Here is a 20,401-nt window from a genome sequence, read left to right as displayed (position 1 = left end):
TATACTACAATCAAGATGTTTTCATTCCAGAAATAAAAGCAGATTTATCTTCCTCTTCTGATTCTATCAAAGACATTGTGACTTCAGGCTAGTCAATCTCATTCCTCTTCCCCTCCCTCCACAGGTCCTGCTTTGTAAAATTAACACATACATTCTCCTTCCCTGGTTGTTTTCTGCTGACCTAACCATTTAGATTGTGCAACTTTGAGAAAGATAGGGTTTTTGACTAAATGTCTGTTCACTGCTATCTTGACTTCAGTGTTTAAATGTATGTTATATCATGTGGTATAAACAATATATCTTACCTTCTATCCATCCCTTCCAAGTTGCATCCTGATCTACCCTTTAAAGGGTATAGCAAAAGCTTGTTTATTCTTAAGGCATGGAATGCAAAACCACAAAAACATCTGAGTGGTATTTCAGTGAGTATATTCCCAGAGAAAAGAATCTCCTCTCTAAATCTTCTAACTCAAGTGGTTATAGAAGACAGTGTACTATGACTAATTCATTCATAAGCACAACATTACTGTATACAATGTAAATGATTTAATCTAAAAGCTTTATCAGCCTTTAGTAATCATTATTTCCACTCAGTGATAGGAAGGGAAATGTATATCGCAGTGCTACTACTGTCTCTCTCAATTGGCATGAGAAATGGAATCAGTTCTGCCCATGAGTTTCTGATTTGTCACTCTAGCTCTAGTTCCACTGAACAGCTGTTCAAATCCAAAGAAATCCTGTTGAACCCAGAAGACTTGCAAAAGAACAACAAGCAGCATGAAAACAGACTTGGAAACACAATAATGAAGATAATCTGAAAATGTGAAAAAAGCATGTATTGTACACAAGGGAATCAGTATAATGATATTGGATACAGAGCCCTGCACCTCTTGGTTACAGGTTCAAATGCAGGACAATGTTGGTACTGAGAATTTTTACTTTTTTACAAATGTCCATCACCCAACATTAAATGATACATTGCCTTATTTCAGGCAACAGCACAGCACAGCACAGAGACCAGAGCTGTGTTCGGCTGTAATTTCAATTGTATTTTATTCTTCAGAACTTGAACGTTCTTTGGAATAACAGCCACAGACTGTCCAAATGGTATGACAGTAGTCTCATGGTACTGAAAAGTGATCGTTTTTTTTCCCCCTCCTGGTAGAATATATAAAAGATCTTTGTGAAAGATCCTAAAAAATCCTCTGACATTTTAAGAATATTATATATTCCATTTTGTGTGTTGCAGCATTGTCTTCTGTATGACAACCTGGGGTTCATTTGGATATGAGCTCATCTCTCCACAGAAAGAAATGTGCAGAAACACAATCAGCAACCACCAATTGACTCTTAAAGAGGAAGCAACCACCATTCTCTTTAAAATCATGTTTCTGATGATGAAGTGTTCTAATTCTCTTGGCTTTTTTAAAGAAGGAAGAAAACCCAGAAGTAAACATATACATAATAGTCCAGCACTTTTCAGGAGTGATGGATTTACTCTTGGCATGTAACTAATGAACACATGGTATGTACATAGTTGAAAGGCAAAAAGGTCCATATGCATAGTTGTGAAGTGAAAAGATCCAAGACAGATAATGATTAGAAGCAATCCACACTTTTTCAGCTTCCTCCTGAGCCTTGGTTGGGGTGGAAAAGCAGGGTGATTGGGGAGGGCATGGGAGGAAGCCTCAGGAAGCAGGCTGGATAAATTTGTCGTAATAATCCACTCACTATCAATTGGCCAAGGGAGAAGGACACCTATTCCAGTGTTTTCTTCTGAAACAGAATTCTGGATTTCATAAGCCATTCTTCTAGAGAGGGCACTTGCTTGTCTCATGACAAGCTAAGGCAGTACATATTCCCATGCATAACACTCAACAAGGTGCTAGAACTGGCCTCAACTCTTTCTGATGCTGAGCTGTTCCGTGACTGCAATTAGAAATGATCACTGCAGACTCAAACTGATCACAAATTGTTGAAGGCCCTAACGTATATTGCAATAGCATCACCTAGACATCAGAAGGTAACACACGAGTTACACAAGTGCTTTTAGACACTGAAGATAGATACTTGACATACTAACAAGATGGCTTTAATACAGAGCAGAGAGCTATGGAAACAGTGATCAGTATGTATCACAATGAAAAGTGTGTAATAAATCTGGACATATGACAACAAAAAAAAATAAAGTGATGGACATGAACTGTTATTTTAGATATTTGTATCAGGCACTTGGGATGAGAAAGATGAAATAAAACTGTGGTATGTAGTGGGATTCTGGAGAAAGGCTACTGTGTATACTCATAGTAAGAAGATGAAAATGTTACAAGTAACTGAGCTGGGAACATCAAATACTGAGCCTCTCTTTCCTCTCAACAAATAATAAAAACTAGAACCAAAGGTGCCTATGCTTCTTCCTAGCTATCAGTCCTACTGTTTGAGGAGAAAGACCCAGACCCCAAGCTGTTACAGTTGGCACAGCTGAAACAACAGAAACATGATGGGGGAGTGCCTCTTCTTGCCCCCATGAATGTTGGCTCAGCCACCAACACAAAAGGTACCAGAATATCAGGAATTCTTTCCTCCCTGAGTTGCAGCCAGAAATGTCCAATACTATTCTATAGAAGAAGAGATGTTGATCCCATGTCACCTTCCTAATGAAGAACAGTCAAGTGGTTGTATTGGGTTTGCATGGCAAGGTTTTGGTAGCAGAGGGGCTCCAGGGGTGGCTTCTGTGAGAAGCTGTTAGAAGATTCCCCTGTATCCGACAGAGCCAATGCCAGCCAGCTCCAAGACAGACCCACCGCTGGCCAAGGCCGAGCCCATCAGCGACGGTGGTAGTGCCTCTGGGAGAACATATTTAAGAAGGGACAGAAGTTGCTGTGGTACAGAAACTGCAGCTGGAGAGAGGAGTGAGAACATGTGAGAGAAACAACCCTGCAGACCCCCAGGTCAGTGCAGAAGGAGGGGGAGGAGGTGCTCCAGGCGCCGGAGCAGAGATTCCCCTGCAACCTGTAGTGAAGACCATGGTGAGGCAGGCTGTCCCCTTGCAGCCCAGGGAGGTCCATGATGGAGCAGATATCCACTTGCAGCCTGGGGAGGACCCCACGCCAGAGCAGGGGGATGCCCAAAGGAGGCTGTGACCCCATGGGAAGTCTTTGTTGGAGCAGGCTCCTGGCAGGACCTGCGGACCCGTGGAGAGAGGAGCCCACGCTGGAGCGGGTTTTCTGGCAGGACTTGTGGCCCCACAGGGGACCCACGTTGGAGCAGTCTGTGCCTGATGAACTGCACCCCATGGAAGGGACCCACGCTGGAGCAGTTCGTGAAGAACTGCAGCCTGTGGGAAGGACTCACATTGGAGAAGTTTATGGAGGACTGTCTCCCATGGGAGGGACCCCACATTGGAGCAGAGGAAGAGTGTGAGGAGTCCTGCCCCTGAGGAGGAAGGAGCGGCAGAGACAATGTGTGATGAAGCTGTGCCCGGGAAGATAGAAGGGGTGAGAGGAAGGTGTGTTAAGATTTGGTTTTATTTCTCATTACCCTACTCTGGTTTGATTGGCAATAAATTAAGTTAATTTTCCCTAAGTCGAGTCTGTTTTGCCTGTGGCCATAATTGCTGAATGATCTCTCCCCTCCTTATCTCTACCCACGAGCCTTTTGTTATATTTTCTCTCCCCTGTCCAGTTGAGGAGGGGGAGTGATAGAGCAGCTCCATGGTGCTTAGTTGCTGGCTGGGGTTAAACTACGACAGTGGTCTTGCTGCATCATTTGAGCTACAAGTCTTGGGCAAGGGGGAAGGAAAAAAAAAAAAAAAAAGTAGTTATGCTGGAGACCAGCAGCTGTGAAATGTAAAAATATGTAGAGAAACAAGAGTACAAAAGAACCACTGAAATTATATGAGATAGCCTGACTTCCCTTTGTCTAAGACTGCTTCACCCTACTTGAATTAAGCAATGAAAAAAAACCACAATGACTAGCAATGGATTTAAACTTGGACTGCAATATAGCACAAACCACTGAATACGTAACATTACAGAAATGAATCTGCTTATCATGGATTTTAGGTGGGTCAACATATGACAGCAGAATGCAATTCATGAGTAGTTTTTGTCTGGGGTCTCATCAGAAGAACCCTGTGTCAGATTATTTCTACACACTAGTAAAAGGCCTGTAAAATAGAAAGAAAAATAAATTTTAGGACGTTTTCTTAAGAAGTTCTGCTATTTTATGGGATTCATAGAGTTGCTATGTGGTACAGTACATCTCAAGATTTTTCAAGAAGATTCTTAGTTCAGGGATTACTGGCAGGAACATAAACATTTTAGTAGCAAATCTAAGAACACCTTGAGCCAAAAGCCAAGAATGTAGAAGAGTAACCGTCAGACTTGATTTGAAGAAATCATGACAATACTGCCAAACAGCTGCTACCAGATCTTAAATAAAGGGGCTTGTAACTTGCTGAGAACTGCTCCTATTCCCAAATCCCCCACACCATAAACTATGCTAAATAAGTAAAAGAAAACAAGCAACTAAAATAAGAAGGGGCATCACGTGCTGCTCATTGACTTTACCTGAAATGGTATAGACTCCTATGCCCAGACATGGAGGTCAAGCACTGATTCTAAACAAACTTTGACATCTAGCAAATCACAGAGGAAGGAATTGTTTTAAGAACAAGAAGTGACTGTATGATTGGAAAGATGCTGAGAAACAGAAATGGTGATCAGTTGGCTGCACCCAGGGAGTGCTTACTACTTCACCCATCTCTTTATTGGTTAGCCTGTATTCGTTTGTGATCATGGTTATTCAGATGCTTCATAACGCTATTTTTAGCCCTTAAAAAGGAACTTATAACAACAGTACTGGATTTCACTGATAACAGTAATATCTTATAACTCTCATCCAGCTTCCAAGATGAACAGGGAAAAAATATATCACTCTCCATCCATATCATACTTTCTCAAGGGAAAAAAAAAATTGATAGAATAATCACACCAAACAAAAGAGCCCATATTATTACATAATGGTGCCTATAGCACCACTAATAAAAAGATTATTTCCCATGTTTTCAAATGTTCACCTTTTATTATTTTATCTGGTTAAAGAAGAGAAAGAATCTTACCTGGATATCACTCAGCTTATTCAGGAAACGTGTGGTTAACTGAGGTCCATTCTCCATAGTTGGAATGTGCAAATGCTGACATTGAATAAAGAAGTGGGGGAAGGGAAGGGAAGGGAGAGAGAGAGAATAACATGTAATAATAGCTTTATATACGTATGAATACCTTAGGGTCACCAAGAATTTTAATAAATATTTATCAAGCTTTCTAGCCCTCCTTATAAGTAGGCAAAGATTGTCATAATGTTTTTTTATAGGAGGGCATGCTGAGCCAGTGAAAAGTTACATTAGTTGAACTGTTAAGCTATTTTTAAACAAAGGCTAATCTAAGCCTTCCAAAAGATCTGTCCAAAATGGAGGGTATATTGTACAGGCAAGAGTACTAACACTGTATACAGTATTTTATTTCAAAGTATATCATGTAGAAACACAACAGGTACATTTATCGTACTTACCATCACTCAGCACCTTGATGTCTCTCATATTATTTTAGCATCTGATAATATCAATACATTTATTCCATCTTGTAAATTCAAGAAGTATCACCTAACAGACATTTACTGTACTTGTCATATTTAATGGAACAAAGCACATCCATATATGCAGCTGCAATAACCCAGCCTTCTGAACTAACTTGTGCTAGCTAAATAGCATCAAGTCAGCTTAACAGTCTGAATGCCTGTGAAATTCCACCTGTGCAGGAGAAATCTCCCATATGGTATATATTAGGTGGAAGCAGCTGCGCACACTCCTGAAACTGCTCTTCCATCAGAGCTGGGTTCTCTGCAATGAGGGGTGAAGAAGAGATGAACTTGAAAAGGAAAGAATGCAGTGGCTCCGAAATTCGGTTCCCTGGGCAAGTCTTTCCTCTCACCTTTCCCAGGTGCCTTAACTTTGGAAAAAATTTTCATTACAAGAAACATGGGAGAATGTATTTTTGTATATTTTCAAACAGGCTGGGAGGTGTGTCCTGGGTTCAGCTGGGATAGAGTTAATTTTTACAGGAACCTGGGAGGTGGGGGGGCATAGCCGGGGCAGCTGACCTGAACTAGCCAAGGAGCTATTCCATACCATGTGACATCATGCTCAGTATATATATGGGGAGTAGGCCGGGGGGTGGTCTGGTCTTTCGGTGGGGGAAGTGGCGGAGCGTCGGTCCCGGGTGGTGAGCAGTTGCACTGTGCATCACTCTTTTTGTATACTCTTTCATTAGTACCGTCGTTGTTGTTGTAATTTCTCTGTGTTGTTCCAGTGAACTGCCTTTATCTCAGCCCTCAAGGTTCCAGGGTTTTTTTTGTTTGTTTGTTTGTTTTCTTTTCTCTCCTCCGTCTCCCCCCTATCCCACCGGAGGGGGGTGGGAGGAGTGAGCGAGCGGCCGCGTGGTCCTTTGTTACCGGCTGGGCTGAAACCACGACAAGGTGGGAAATATTTTTTTTTATTATTTTTCCCAGGAATTGAGATTTTATAATTTTGGCTATTAAAAACCCCTAAAAGATGAGAGGGAAAGGTCTCTTCTGACAACAGAGCAGTAACTCACTTGGGAAACAACATACTGACAGCGTTCATCTTTCCAGGAGCCTCTGGCAGAACTCCTTTTCTATCTTACTTGTTTTTTGCTTCAGCTGCAATTAATTAATGATAAAATTCTGAAGAAAGAAGGAAGGAAAAAAAAAAGAGAGACATTTTCTTACCTTGCCCTTATATAAAATTTTAGAGATAGGACATACAACACAAGCTGTTCCAGCACCAAACATCTCCTTTACTCTGTTCTCTTCCAAGGCAGCTGTCAGGTCACTCATGGTGATATATCGCTCAGATACTTTAAACTCTTCCTGCACAAGAAGAATCAACCATAAAAATTGTAAAAAGCTTAAAAATGGTTTGTATTTTTGTTTTCTGTGTTGAAACATCTCTAACAGAACTATTAGCCTAGTGGCAATCAGTCAAGTTTTGGCTGTGATCTTTTCAAACCTCCCAGTATCACACAAGATAGACTCTAATCAAAAGAATGACCTTCAAGGAAGCCAGTGGTTTGCCAGATACAATGCTGATGAATAAGTGGCACTTCCCTCTGATTTGGTACAGAATATCAGTATTGCATCAGGGAACAACACAGCATTATTTGCCACGGGTTATGTGACACAGGATCTGACTACTCATGGTCTCTAGCATGCTAGAGTTTGTACAAAAATTACTCAATTATGTCAAGAGATCTTTGCATCCCACTCTCAGACAATACCTAAGCAAAATACATTCTGTTAATTCCACCTGCAATGCCAACTAGATGTGATATATTTCTTTAATCCCTGGTGAAATTTCACACTGTAGCCTGCACACAGCTGTCACATACAATAATTAACTGTCCTGCAGGTATGAGTAAAGCAGTTCACACTGAACAGTCTTAACATAGGAAGTGTCTTACCTTCTACAAGTGCTGAAGAATGCATAGCAACTGATTGAGGGGATGTGTTTAAAGAACAAAAATAAACTTCGAACTTTGAAATTTTCATTTAATGGATTATGTGGACTTTATTGTCCTATCAGACCAAACTAAAGCTTAGCCCTTGTTTTAGATACAAGCTTTTTAACACAAAAGAGAGATGCTTACGATAGCAGAAAACATGATTAGCTCTGGATGGGATAGTATTTGGAGAAAGAGGCAGGGGCACCATGTAAGCAGTTTCAGATACGTTAGGCAACAGGGGTTAGGAAGAAGAGAACAACCTTTGTGAGAGTAGAAGACACCTAATTATTCAAGAGGACTGAGGTGAGAGTCTGGTATGTCACAAACAAGCCCTATCAACTGGGAATATCTGTCTTGTAAAGGAGACGGGACTGAGAAGTGCGCATGTATATCTGCACTAGGGAATTACCAATACTAATAAGGACACATAAGAGTTTGGTGCAGGTCAACAAGTGGCACACATGCACCACAAAGTACATGCCTAGCTCTCTTCACTGCAAGTTAGATTTAAGTGATATAACTGTAACTGTATTTCAGGAAGCCTTTCAGTTACAGGTGGTTGGAAGCTGAGTTAATACCAGGGGGTAAGTATCACACATGCCTCTGTTATTCCTGTTACTCCTCCCTAAACATAAGCCTGGCCAAAACCAGGAGACAGCATACTTGGCTTGATGAGCCTTTGGCTGTATAGTATTCTTATCCAAGCCGCAATAAAACCTTTGAATACAGTACAGGCAGAGTGAACAGTTTGCTGGATTTCAAGATATGAGGTAGTCCCAAGTGTTCAAATAAGTACTTGGATGGCTATACTACAGAACTGGAATCCAGAAGCAGACAGATGACTTCAAGACTGTGGCTGGATTTTAGGTTGCATGCTAGTTATTAGAAATAAGGGTGGAACCATGAGAACTAAGTGGAGAAATAGTGTGCTGATGACTGAAGTATAGCTGTGGTCATGCATGGTAATTGTTTGTTTCCTTGCTTTAAGTTGCTGGTACCAGCGGATTTAATGAGAATTTTCATGTTAAATACTACACGGAGCTACTTTAACAAGCTTGGTATTGTTCTGTGTGACAGGTGTGGGTATTCTGATGATGTTGCTGGGAATCTATGAATTAGCATGCCCTTAGTTCCCATTTAGGTTAAGGGATTTGACCAGATCAGTTGAACTTCAAGATACTGAGCACCAGGAATGCTAACTTTTGTTGATGTTATAACGTGATAGTTGAAACCATTACTGCCAAGGTCAAAACACTCACCCAATTGCGTGCCAGATCCAAAATGCTTTGTCTTGTCACTCCTGGAAGGATGATGCCATCTAAAGGTGGGGTTGCCAGTTCATTTTCTGTCAAACACAAAAGAAATAGAAACACTGGTTGAAAAACAAACAAAGAAACAAAAATAATGTTTACTGATATTACACCAAACATGAAAATTAAAAAGAAGTCGAATGATATCAGAAATGTTCCCTACCCAGCAGGATGCAACTTTTATCAGAGTTCTATAAGAACACAAGTTACACAAATTCAATTCAAATAAGTTGTTGTTGAGTGTTTGGAACCTTTTGAGTGTACTTCAGTGGGTGGGGAAGAAACTTATTTCATACATTAATAAATACATGGCGAAAGCCTAGTAGTAGGTTTTATTCCTCAGGGTATTATGGATTCACTGTATAACTACTGGGAACCATTGAATGGCCCAGTCTTCGAATTCAGAATAGAGAGGCACAAGGGAAAGCCATGCCTAATAATCCTAGGGCAGATCATAACTTTCCCTGAACTACTTTACTTAATTTAGTAATATGGGGTTCATTATACCTACCTCATACCATTAACATGAAACATCTACCAGAAATTTTGAGGCCCATTTACTGAACAAGCAAAGCAGCGGAAACCTTGCCAAATGCATCTTGAGAGGAGACTTCCTTAATGATCTTTTGTCTTATTTTTCCTCTAATTTTCTCTTTACACAAAAAAAGCAGTCCTAATAAAATTCCAAAAGCATCAACAACTCAAATTGTTCAACTAGTTGTTTGTTAGCTTGTTTTTCTTGTTTGCTTTTAAAAATGAACATTAGATAAATGTTCATCTAACATAACTAATGAAACAGTAGGTAAATGGTAATCCATACTTGGTAAATACTTAAATTACAACACAAAAGTTTTTATGTAAGTCTGTGTTCTTCCACCTGACCTTTGCAGCAAATTACAGTTAATCTTTTTCATTTTAAACCATCACTTTCATTTTAAACCATCACATAGCATACTCAGTGGTTTCCATTATCAAAGAATACTGAGCATTTACTCTTTCTGACAGCTGGGCTCTTTTAAGACAGTCTCAAATTTGCACTGAGAAGTGAAGCATCCACAGTCTTCCAGTAATACTCTTCATATTTTTTTTCCTAACCATTTTCTCTTCACCATGAGAACCCATTATCTTTCTTCATCTTATAAGGATACTAGCCTGCACGTTAAATCCACAAACCATTAAGGTTTTTGATTAATTTTTACCTAGGTCACATAAAAGGACAAGATATGTATCTTCACGTTTTTATTATGCCCCCTTCTTCCTACCCGCTAAAGATCACTGAATCCAGGCCTGTTTGAAGCAGTCTTAAAGGAGAAGCTGTCTTAAAAATGTTTCTATAGGTCCTGTGAAAACTTGCAGCTGGGTAGAAGAGAGAAACACAGTATTCATCCTTGGACTGAGAGAGCAGGTTGAGCTCAGCTGCTTAATATTCTGTTTTCAGCAGTCAGCTAGATAATTATGTGCACAAACACTGCCTGCCAGCCAGTGCATACACTGCTCCAGACTGACTACAGCATGGTGCTCTCCTGCTCTTGCAAGAGGGTGCTTTGGGAGCTGGGGTGGGATAGAGGAAACGGAGGATAAATAAATGGAATTGTTCATTGAATCTGCTACTCACTGTCCATTCTCTCAGGAAATGTCTTTTACTTTTTAATGCAGCCAGCCCTGGATTTATTCATTTGGACTAGAAGTTTTTCTCATCTATGGTTCCATGTTCCTTTTACGAGGACCCATACGCACATAAGTAATAGATGTAAACTGCCATGCCAAAATGTATAAAAAAGCTGCCCTAGAACAGGCTATATATTCTGCTCTGGTTTGAATAACCAACAGTGCCATTCCCTAACCTATCCCAGACTCCTAAGTACAGCAGTAGTCTCTTCTTATACAGTCAGGAACAATAGCTTTTCCTTTTCCAGCCTATCTAGCATCACTCCTAATCATGATGTGTGTTTGGTCCTAATTCTGGCACACCTATCAAAAGAAGAGGACTTAAACATTTTCCATGAGCCACAGGGCTCACCTGATTCTGAATACTGAAAACATGATGTTCTCCATTTGTGACCCAGTCATATATAAGTAAGTGCTCCCCTTTCTCTAACAGAAAACTTCAAATAACATGGACCTTAATACCAAAGATTGTGACTACACACCATGTGACGTTCTCTATTTGATGATGTTGCCACAGATCTTTGCCAGAACCCGTTTAAGCTCAACAACATATATTAATTGATTTGAGATAGTTTGAAAAGGTGCCAGGCCAAACCTGCCACCAAACAGCACTGAGCAGACAGGACATGGGAGTCTCGAAATGTTTCAAACAGCCTGCTCTGTACAATTTTGTCAAGTACACATATGATGCCTACCAGCCTGGGGCCACCCAAGGAACATCTGCTCCCCTGGGATCCGGCAGAGATGATAATGCTATACAACATGGCATGCCAAAAAGCTCATCCTCTCTGTGAGTTGATGCCAAACCAGGCTCCATATGACATCAGTTTGTCCATCTCCAAAAAACCAGACTGTGAGCTCACAGAATCCATTTGCCTTCTGAATTATTTTGATGGGCTAGAAACCTTAAAATACAGAGTAGCAAAAAGGGATGGGAAAGCATTTGAAGGAAAATGTCAGGGTTTCTCTTTAGTTAACTACTGTTATTGTTACAGTAGTAGCACTATCAGTCCAGTACCCCATTACACCAGGCATGGTATAGGCATGCTATAACAATGGAACTCCATCAGAGTGTTTAAAGGGATTTTTAAAATGAGGTCTTGCATATTACACAGCTTCAAACTTTACACACCTGTATTTTTGAACATGTGGCAGATAAGATTCCAAACATGGGATGCCTTCAGTACTAGTCACACTACAACATTGCTGAGAAATTCACCAACACATATTTTACCAAAATGATAACAGATACCAGGTGAACTTCAGGGTCAAGGAGAATCCAGCAAACCCTAATTTCACTAGTATTAACAGCTGACTTCCTCTCCCAGTTTGCTCCGGACCTTTCTATTTCTCTCTCCGTATTTCCCTCAGGCTTTTCTTCTACTCTCCCCTCACACAATCATTCTGTCTTTGTATCTCTGTCAATTTACTTTCCTCAATCACTTTCTCCTCCTTTTCTTTGTCTGGCATCGCATTCATCTGCTGCTCTCCCCTCCATGCTATTGCTATGGCTCTCTATTAGAGCAGAAGGTAGATCCTTATTTTGTTAGTAGCCTACTTGTACAAAATACTTCTGCAGCACAAATAATCCTCCACCTACAGAACACTAAGCAAACTTGCCTGATATTTTACCTGACTGTTCCAGAGAATCTTTTAACCCATTTATTTAATTACATAACCATTTATGTAAGCTATTTTGAAGTAGGCATTATTAATCCCCATTTTAGTAACAGCACAAAAATATTAAGTAATGCCTGAATGCTATCCACAATGCCTTAACAGTAAAGCTAGAAGTAGAGCCCAGATGGTTCCAAATCATTCTGAAGAAACTAAATTTTTTGGAAAGTGCACACAGATTACATAGTTAGCAAACTTCAGGTTGGACATATGTTTAAATTTTAGGGTTTTCCATAAAGTCAAGCCTATATTCCAGACAGCAGAACAGACATTATTAAAGGAAATTAGTTTCAATGTTAACAGCTTCTTGGGATTGTTATGTTCTCCGAAGAGGCAGGTGGAAGAGACTGTAGAGTGACCAAAATTTTCACTTTGTGAACATAAACCGTAAACAGTACTTGATGTATGATAACACTCCTGTATTTATGCAACAGCAGGGATCCAGATTCGGTCATTATAAGCCTCAGCCAGAGCAGCAGTGGGCATACAAGAGCAGCATGGAACATGTCATGTTATTTTACCAGAAATTGAATAGTTTCCTCCTCTAATCCCTCGTCAATGTTACAAACAAAACATTTTTCCAGGCTCTTCCTGCCACCTAAGACAACATGTCATGTTTAGTCACAATGCTGTAACCAAAAATATATGGCAAAGGCTTGCAAGAAAAGCCTACTCTCATTAGAAGCATAGATGTCCTTTAGTCTACGCTTTACTGGGCTAGGTCTTTGATTTGTTATAAAGCAAGTAGAGCAGTCCAGACTGCTGAACACACAAAGAAGGGCATTTTCCTTTTGATGATGAGATCTGCAATTCTGTTTCACTATTTTTACGTTAGATCCCTCTCTCAGCTGCAGAATTTGCATAACAAAACAAAACCACAGAACATAATGGCAAACACTTTTTAAACCACAATGTAAAGCCATAGGCAGGTATGTGATGACACACATTGGCAGCAAGAGTGATTCTCAACCAAAGATATCATAAATTAAGCATTAATCAACACACTGGGAGACAGCAAAGTGCTCCAATGATGCTAATGACCATGTCATTTGAAATGGCAGGTTTGCCAGTATACAGTTAGCTTGGGTGGCATGAATTACAAGTTGTTTGCTACAGCCACCTCACAATAGTACTATTCAGTAGTGCACTGGTAACACAGTGATTGGCAGATCTTTGGAACAGCACGGTGCTGCAGCTGGATAATTCCAGCATATTCCTGGTTTAAGTACAATGAGAACATTGAATTCTAATTACGTCCCCCCTTCAGCATCCTTTCCCTGGGCAGAATGATCCAAAATCTATTTTCATGTCTCTCCAGCAAAGTTACACAAGGCGTGAATTTGGCCATCTAGCTACACTGACAAATCTGCTGCTATAAAAACAACAACAAGAAGATTTCTCATATTTATAGTTTAATTCACAAGAACTCACAGACTCATTCAACACTGAGGGAGTAACATCCCTCTTCTTACAAAAGTGGTAAAGATTTTGCGGAAGAACAAGTAATGAAACTGGAGACAGGAGTCAGGTAGCTGGACTCCCATTAACCACACTATCCAAAGCACACTGCTGTCCCCACAGAATGTTGCCTCTGTACTGCAGCTGAGCACTGTTAGAAAAATGTCAATTTTCAAGGGTACCCACGGCACTATGTTGATATCTGTCTGAACCCTGCACCTGCTGCCACAAAAAAAATTCAATAACACTTAATTTTCATGGAAGGCCAGCACTCATGGAAGTCAGGAGGTGTCCTTTTATTCACTTGCCTATACATTGGCTTAATACTTTAAGGACTCAGAGTCATGTATTCTTCCAAACCAGTTCTCAGTTGCAGCTATCACTTCTCAAGCACTGAATACTTGCATGCCCAATGGGTGTTTTTGAGATGCCTAAATAGTTGGCTACTCATTAACTAGACAGTTTTCTAATCAGCATGTACATTGCTCAGAGATGACTGTGGGTACAAAGAGGTAAAAATGGCTTCAAGAATGATGGTATATCTTGAAAGCACCATTTGAGCATTAGTGATGTGGAACGCTGACTGACATGTTTCTCTCTCTCTCTGCCTCCACTGGACAGAACTTCAAATTCTTCAAAGAAACAGCTGAGTTCTTCATCAGCTGGATGCTGAAATACTTTTGGCTATGTTTCAGGAACATTTGACTTGCCAGAAAGCGATCATGGCAACTACTCCTGCCCAAAGCCACAGAGATTGAAGAGTTACACAGCCATATGGTGTCTTTAGTATGTCTGCATTGTTTCTGACTCAACACCTCCTTCAAGATCAAGCTTGCTGCTAGAGTTGACACCAAACCTGCAGTGTGACCTTTTGTATGGCTAGACTCTTCTGAGCACGTTGACCGGCCCAACAGTTTAGTATGTTATCAGCAGGCAGTACTCACAGGTGCTCCAGAATCTCCTCTTTCAAATGGTATAACTAAGAGTCACCTATCAGTTTTCAGAAGAGAATAGAGATTTTCTTATTAAATCATCTTCATTAAAAGGTTCATGAGCTGCACTCTAATAGTAATTCTGTGGATTATGGTCTCAGCTGTCTACTCTGTTAAAGTTTTCGTGTTTCGTGTTACTATACCTCCATCTTCATTTATCCAGTAGAGAAACAGATTCATTGTTCCAACTTCTGTTATTTGGTGATCTTCTCCATAGAGCCACAAAACCTGCTGGCAGCCTAACTCCAGGGCTTCTTGCTGGGCATAAATAGAAGAACCATAATTCCTTCCAGAAACAAAAAGAAAGAGCAAACAGTTATGAGTACCTGGTCGGGTATTTTCTCATTTCTGTGCACATCTACCTTACGAGCAAGTGCTCTGCACAGTTACTGCTTGTCCCTGGAATGTTTTCATTGGAAATACTCTACTAGCATTTTACTAGATCACTTGTATCTACAACCCAAAAACTTTGAAGGGCTGAACAATATCAGCAGCTCAAACATATCCATCCAAACAGTCTTAAAAATACCTCTTATTCAATTTTCTGGACATTCTAATCATTGCAATTAGACAGCTTAGGAAATTATTTCTCTTTATTTAGCAGTTGGCATCCTGGAGAGAGAGCAACAATTCCCATCCAGCTCATGGTGTTAAAAAAAAGCAAAACAAAACCATCTACCTCATATCATATATGTCAGATGAACCTCTTGGAACACAAAAATCACCAGAGGCGAGTTATTTCTTTTCTAGTGAAAGATATTCACAGAACTAGTAGCTTCAGGAGCTGCAGATGGGCTTTGTTGAATTCCATATCTTTGAGGAGCAGCTGTTTTCCTAAAATGCTGCCTATGGAGTGAACATAACTGAGTAAGATGTGTTTACTCTGTAGCTGCTTTGAGAGGGGGGGAAACCGTTTTTGCTTCTCATGTTCAACAACCGTTAAGACCCTAAGTCAGCAGCTCCAAAGTGCTGACCACACTGGAGTTCTCACCTCTGGGCATGAATCAAGTCAGTAGTGACTCCAGACTATTCCTTTTTTCACAGCTGACATATGAAGGATGCACAGGACACAATTAATATATTTCTAAAACTAAGCAAAAACTCACAACCAAAGAGTAAAGGTCTCAGAACATCAGACTGAATGAAGGAAAGCTGTTTTCTTGCCCTTTGATTATTCTACTAGCTCACTTCAGCAGCATTTGACAACTACTAACTTCCTGCCTGGAAAAGAAACTCCCAGGTAGAGACAATAAGCTTCATTTAAACCAAAGACCAAGGATGTATAATCAAGTAATTTATTTAGCCACATCCAAGTTGCTTGCTCCAGTCAAGCCCTAAGCAGCTTCACTCTAAAAGGCAAGTACTTGGCCATCAACAATTATGTTTCTACCTAACTAGTGCTTTGGCTTAGTTCAGCAGAAAACTGCCAGACTATGGTCAAGTCAATGCAGATAATTATCCCATGCTTTCCTTTAAACACCCATACTCCCCTAGCTAACTGCAGATGGCTCATCAGGACAGTCTGCCAAGGAAGGAGGTCAGCAGTCAATGCTGCTCACTGCCCAATTGGCAGCAGGCTGCTACACTGAATGCTGCATCACAGAAGTAGTATCTTCAGTGTCAACTTCTGCAAGGGGAACAGTCAAAGTAGTACATAGACACCTTCCAGGTCCGGTTCCTCAGCTTGAGATGCTGCAAAATTGCATCTGCAAATAATCCACTTGGCTGTAATCTCTGAACAAAAATATGCAACTGAATTGAATAAATAATATTCGCAAAGTACAATTTTGAAACCTTTGTTATAGTACATTGTTTGTTTAACTGCTACATTTAATACCCCTACTTCTGCTGGATTAGTTACTTCACTAAAAACCAAATCCCCTTTGTGAGCTATGCAGAAGATGCAGAATTATGTTTTCTTACCCTCCCAGTTTGCAGTCCCCCGTTCCTCCTTTCCAGGCTCTTACATATTTTGGATCTGCCCATAAAGATATTGGATTAAAGCTTCCACTTGCAAAGTAAGGGCCCACAGGGCTAAGTATGACATACAGTAGGGCTTTAGTTGGCTTCTTCACTCCAAGGGAAGGCTGAAAATAAGGAATGTAAAAAAATAAAAAGTTACTGGTATACTTCACTCCAAACATCAGATGCTGCACAATTAGCTTTTGAAACACTGCTTTCAGAGGAACTGCAGCACGAGAGTGCTTTTACCAGGACAATGCAAAGTGCTGCAATGGAGAGAAAATATTTATATAACTTCCCTCCTATCCAAGTAACATAACAACCCTAATTTTTTCCACTGTGACCATTCACTTACAGCTGTTTCATTTATGTATATATTATTCTAATCTCCTCCAATAGTTTCAAGCTTTTGAGAATTCAGAAATTAGCTTAACAAGATACTATATAATCATATGAATTAATCACAGCAGAAGCCTGCAAAGCTTTCTGGGGGGAGGAGTGGCAAGGACCACTGCTAGCAATAACAACCATAGAGGAACCACTGTCAGCTGCATTAGTGATGAGAATTAGCCAATGCCACTTAGAACTGGCATTGGTAGAGTTGAGTGCTGGCTCTGTGAATAGCTGTGTGACAAGCTAAAATGATCTGCCTGCTGGAAATGGTTCACACAACAGCACAGGAAATAACCTGGAATGTATCACTTCCCCCCCCGCCTCCCCTTCTTCTCCAAGAGATGGCTTCTCACACTTCAAGTCATCACCATCAATACTTGAAGGTGGAAGTGAAAAGTCTGGCACTGGTCAAAGTCTGAATCCTGTGGTAGGAGACTTCGCTTAACTATATGATTCTTTGCAAAACTCAGGACTGACCACACAATCACAGAATGACTGAGGTTGGAAGGTACCTCTGTCCAACCCCCCTGCTCAAGCAGGGCTACGTACAGCTGGTTGCCCACGATTCTTGGAATCTTCTATGCAACTGAACGTGTTAGTATTTTGTCTCCATTCAGAGAAACCAGTCTCACAAAAAGAACAAGCTCATCCTTGGTTTCTAAGATTAGGTCTCCACTGAACAAAGTTATTGAACTGAAATCTTTAGGACCAAAGGTATGAGCAAAACACTGTGCGCAAAGCACGTGAAGCTAAATTGGGAGGTGGGAGGGAAAATAATAGTGTAATAATGGAACTACTGGAAAATACAAACAAGCCTTCCTCAGGTGCTGAGAGGGTTCTTTTGATTTCTGTCTACCTTACTCCTTCAGCAAAACTTCTAACAAGATTAACTAACTGAGATCTTCATATTTTTCTGGATTCTTACACGATCATTCAAAAGATTGTGCTAACTGGGTTTCATAATTGTGCTGATTCATAAAAGATTAGCAGGACATGCAACCCAGAAACAACAAATGACATCATGGAAAGGCCAGATATGTTGGCTAACCTGAAACAAAGCTCAACAGCAGAAGAATTTCCAAAAACAAAAAAAGAGGAAAAAAATCAATTTTTAATATTAATACTTTACAGTTACTGAGTGGAGATCTTTCCACCTGAAAATCTGCAACTAGTTTACAAGCATTAAATTAATGGAGTCCTAGAACACATGTGAAATGTGTAATGCTCATGTATGGTTAACTACTTACAGATGTGGATATTGCAGAAGAGTACCTTGCCTAGTTAGGAACCATACATTCTTTAGCTTCCTTGTCCTATGCTCTACGATTACAGGTTTCTCTCTTCCCACTGCTAAAAAACACCCTTAAAGTTTCAATTAAAATAAACTCCCTGTTTCTATTTCCCTTTATAAATACTATAGGCTTGACTCACACTCACATGAAACTCACAGAGTACACACTAATACCTAGTTGCTAAGGAGCCTCTTATAAAGTCAGGTTTGTCCGGGTTCAAGAATAAATTGACACAAGAACTTGTTCTTAGTTCTGTTAAAAGTCTCTCTCAGAAGAGCCATCTTAATTTGGTGGGTAGAATCTTCAAAAATCTCCTCACTAAGGTCAGGATGAAGGTATGAGATGAAATCACAAAATCTATACAGCAAACTTCTCCTCCCTCACATTTTCTCTGTATTATTAGTATTTTAAAGGCATACATTACCATGGCACAAATAACTATCCTTTCAGTACAAAACCAAAGTTAATCTGAATTTTGCCATTACCACTCAGAATTAATCGGTTTACTTTCTGTGATCTGAATCAATGTGTCCACTAGGTGGTGGTGTGGTCAACATAAATTTGTGAGGTAGAGCTAAAGGTGACTAACTCAGAAGTAAAAGCGTAAAAACAATTTGCCCCTGAATTGTAATAGTTATCTAATGACTGCTGCATATTTTCCTTTATGGATGCAGGCTTTTGCCTCATGCTTAAATACACAAAAGGTAAGAGGGGAAAAAAATGTTTCACACCTCGGTTCCAATTAAGGTAGGACGGATATACAGGCTGGCAGCAGTTGAGTATGGGACCCACTCCTTTTCCACTTCCACAAGCTTCCGGATGCACTCTAACAGCTCATTCTGGTCAAAACACTAGGAAGGAAAAGCAAGGGAGAAAAGCAAATGGAGACATATAACCCAAACATTCTGTGGTCTTTATTGATCCATATGCTAAGGGGAACACTTCATCCGGATATGCAACAGTGACAGTCCATAGAGGTTCATAGGACTACATCATCTTCCTTGAGTTCATTTCTTACAGAATTTAAGATCCCATGGTCTTTGCTACTGTGCCTTTTTATACAGTATCCTGAATGCCCTCCTCCTGCTACAAAGTATCCTCCCACGATCATAAAAAAGAGCCATTGACTCTTCTTGAGTCCAAAGCACATGGAGAGAACCCCCTGTGCAGCCAACACCTTCACTGTGGCAGGCTGCAAGCTATGGCACCACCTCTTCTGCAGAAGAGTGCTTTGGGTTGTAACTCCAAAGGGCCCACCAAGTCTCCCAGTTTTGCAAGGTTGCAAAGTTCTTACAGTAATACAGTTAGTAAGCGTGGGAGGAAATTCACCGGCTGATATACAACTGCTAAGAGCAGTGTTAAGTTGCTAGCATGACCAAAAATGAAGGCACTCAGAGGCTGAAGCAGAAATGGCAAGAAGGAAGAATATTAGCACCAGAAAAATTTCATCAGCTATCTGCATGCAAATACCTGCAGAACAGCACTCAACCCTCAGAAATAGACTGTGTACATCTGAGGCAGTAGGGAGACAACAAAGAAAGCAAAATACTGTTGTGATCTAAAAGAAAAATGCATTTCAAACAGTTCCCTTCACTGAATAAGATGTCTTAACAAAGTTTAACTGCACTATTCAAGAGCTAGTGAGTTTGATAAAAGTTACACTATAAAGTTTCAGATATTTGCACTCTGAAAATGAAAAAACACTCTGACTTCAGGAGAATAAGATGCCTTGGCTACATACTGGCAGAGTTGCTCGTTTTGCTGATCGCGCCATCCTGTCCATGTTGAGGGTTGGCCGGAACAGGCGTATTTTGCCATCCACTCCTCGGTAAGCCTTCATTCCTTCGAACAGCTACCAAGCCAAAAAGGATGGAAAAGAAATCAAATAATAATTGAGACATGTTATCCCATGACAATCTGTGCAAAAGCAGAGCACACCCTTTGGAAATAAAAGAACTTAACTTTCCTGTTCACAGTACTCAAAGCATAAATACTAACTAGTTAATCCTTGCAACACACTCCTGTGAGGTACTATTATGAAGTTTATAATATAAAGACGTCCTGTC

General features: G+C 40.3%; 1 protein-coding gene across 3 annotated transcripts in view; it reads right to left on the bottom strand.

Moving 5' to 3' along the window:
• Nucleotides 1–20,401, bottom strand: part of BCAT1 (branched chain amino acid transaminase 1) — a 75,293-nt gene that overhangs the window by 9,088 nt on the left and 45,804 nt on the right. For all 3 annotated transcript variants that reach the window (XM_069807880.1, XM_069807879.1, XM_009920155.2), the window contains 7 exons: nt 20,077–20,187; nt 19,067–19,186; nt 16,612–16,775; nt 14,832–14,974; nt 8,843–8,928; nt 6,811–6,951; nt 5,123–5,197 (listed from right to left, as the gene is read on the bottom strand). In XM_069807880.1, the coding sequence (XP_069663981.1) occupies nt 5,123–5,197; nt 6,811–6,951; nt 8,843–8,928; nt 14,832–14,974; nt 16,612–16,775; nt 19,067–19,186; nt 20,077–20,187 (840 nt within the window). The remainder of the gene's footprint in view (nt 1–5,122; nt 5,198–6,810; nt 6,952–8,842; nt 8,929–14,831; nt 14,975–16,611; nt 16,776–19,066; nt 19,187–20,076; nt 20,188–20,401) is intronic.

The sequence above is a fragment of the Haliaeetus albicilla genome, chromosome 19 (assembly GCF_947461875.1).
Source record: "Haliaeetus albicilla chromosome 19, bHalAlb1.1, whole genome shotgun sequence".
NCBI classification, from domain to species: domain Eukaryota; kingdom Metazoa; phylum Chordata; class Aves; order Accipitriformes; family Accipitridae; genus Haliaeetus; species Haliaeetus albicilla.
Note: the sequence above shows the minus strand (reverse complement) of the source record. Positions and strands in the feature narration are given on the sequence as shown.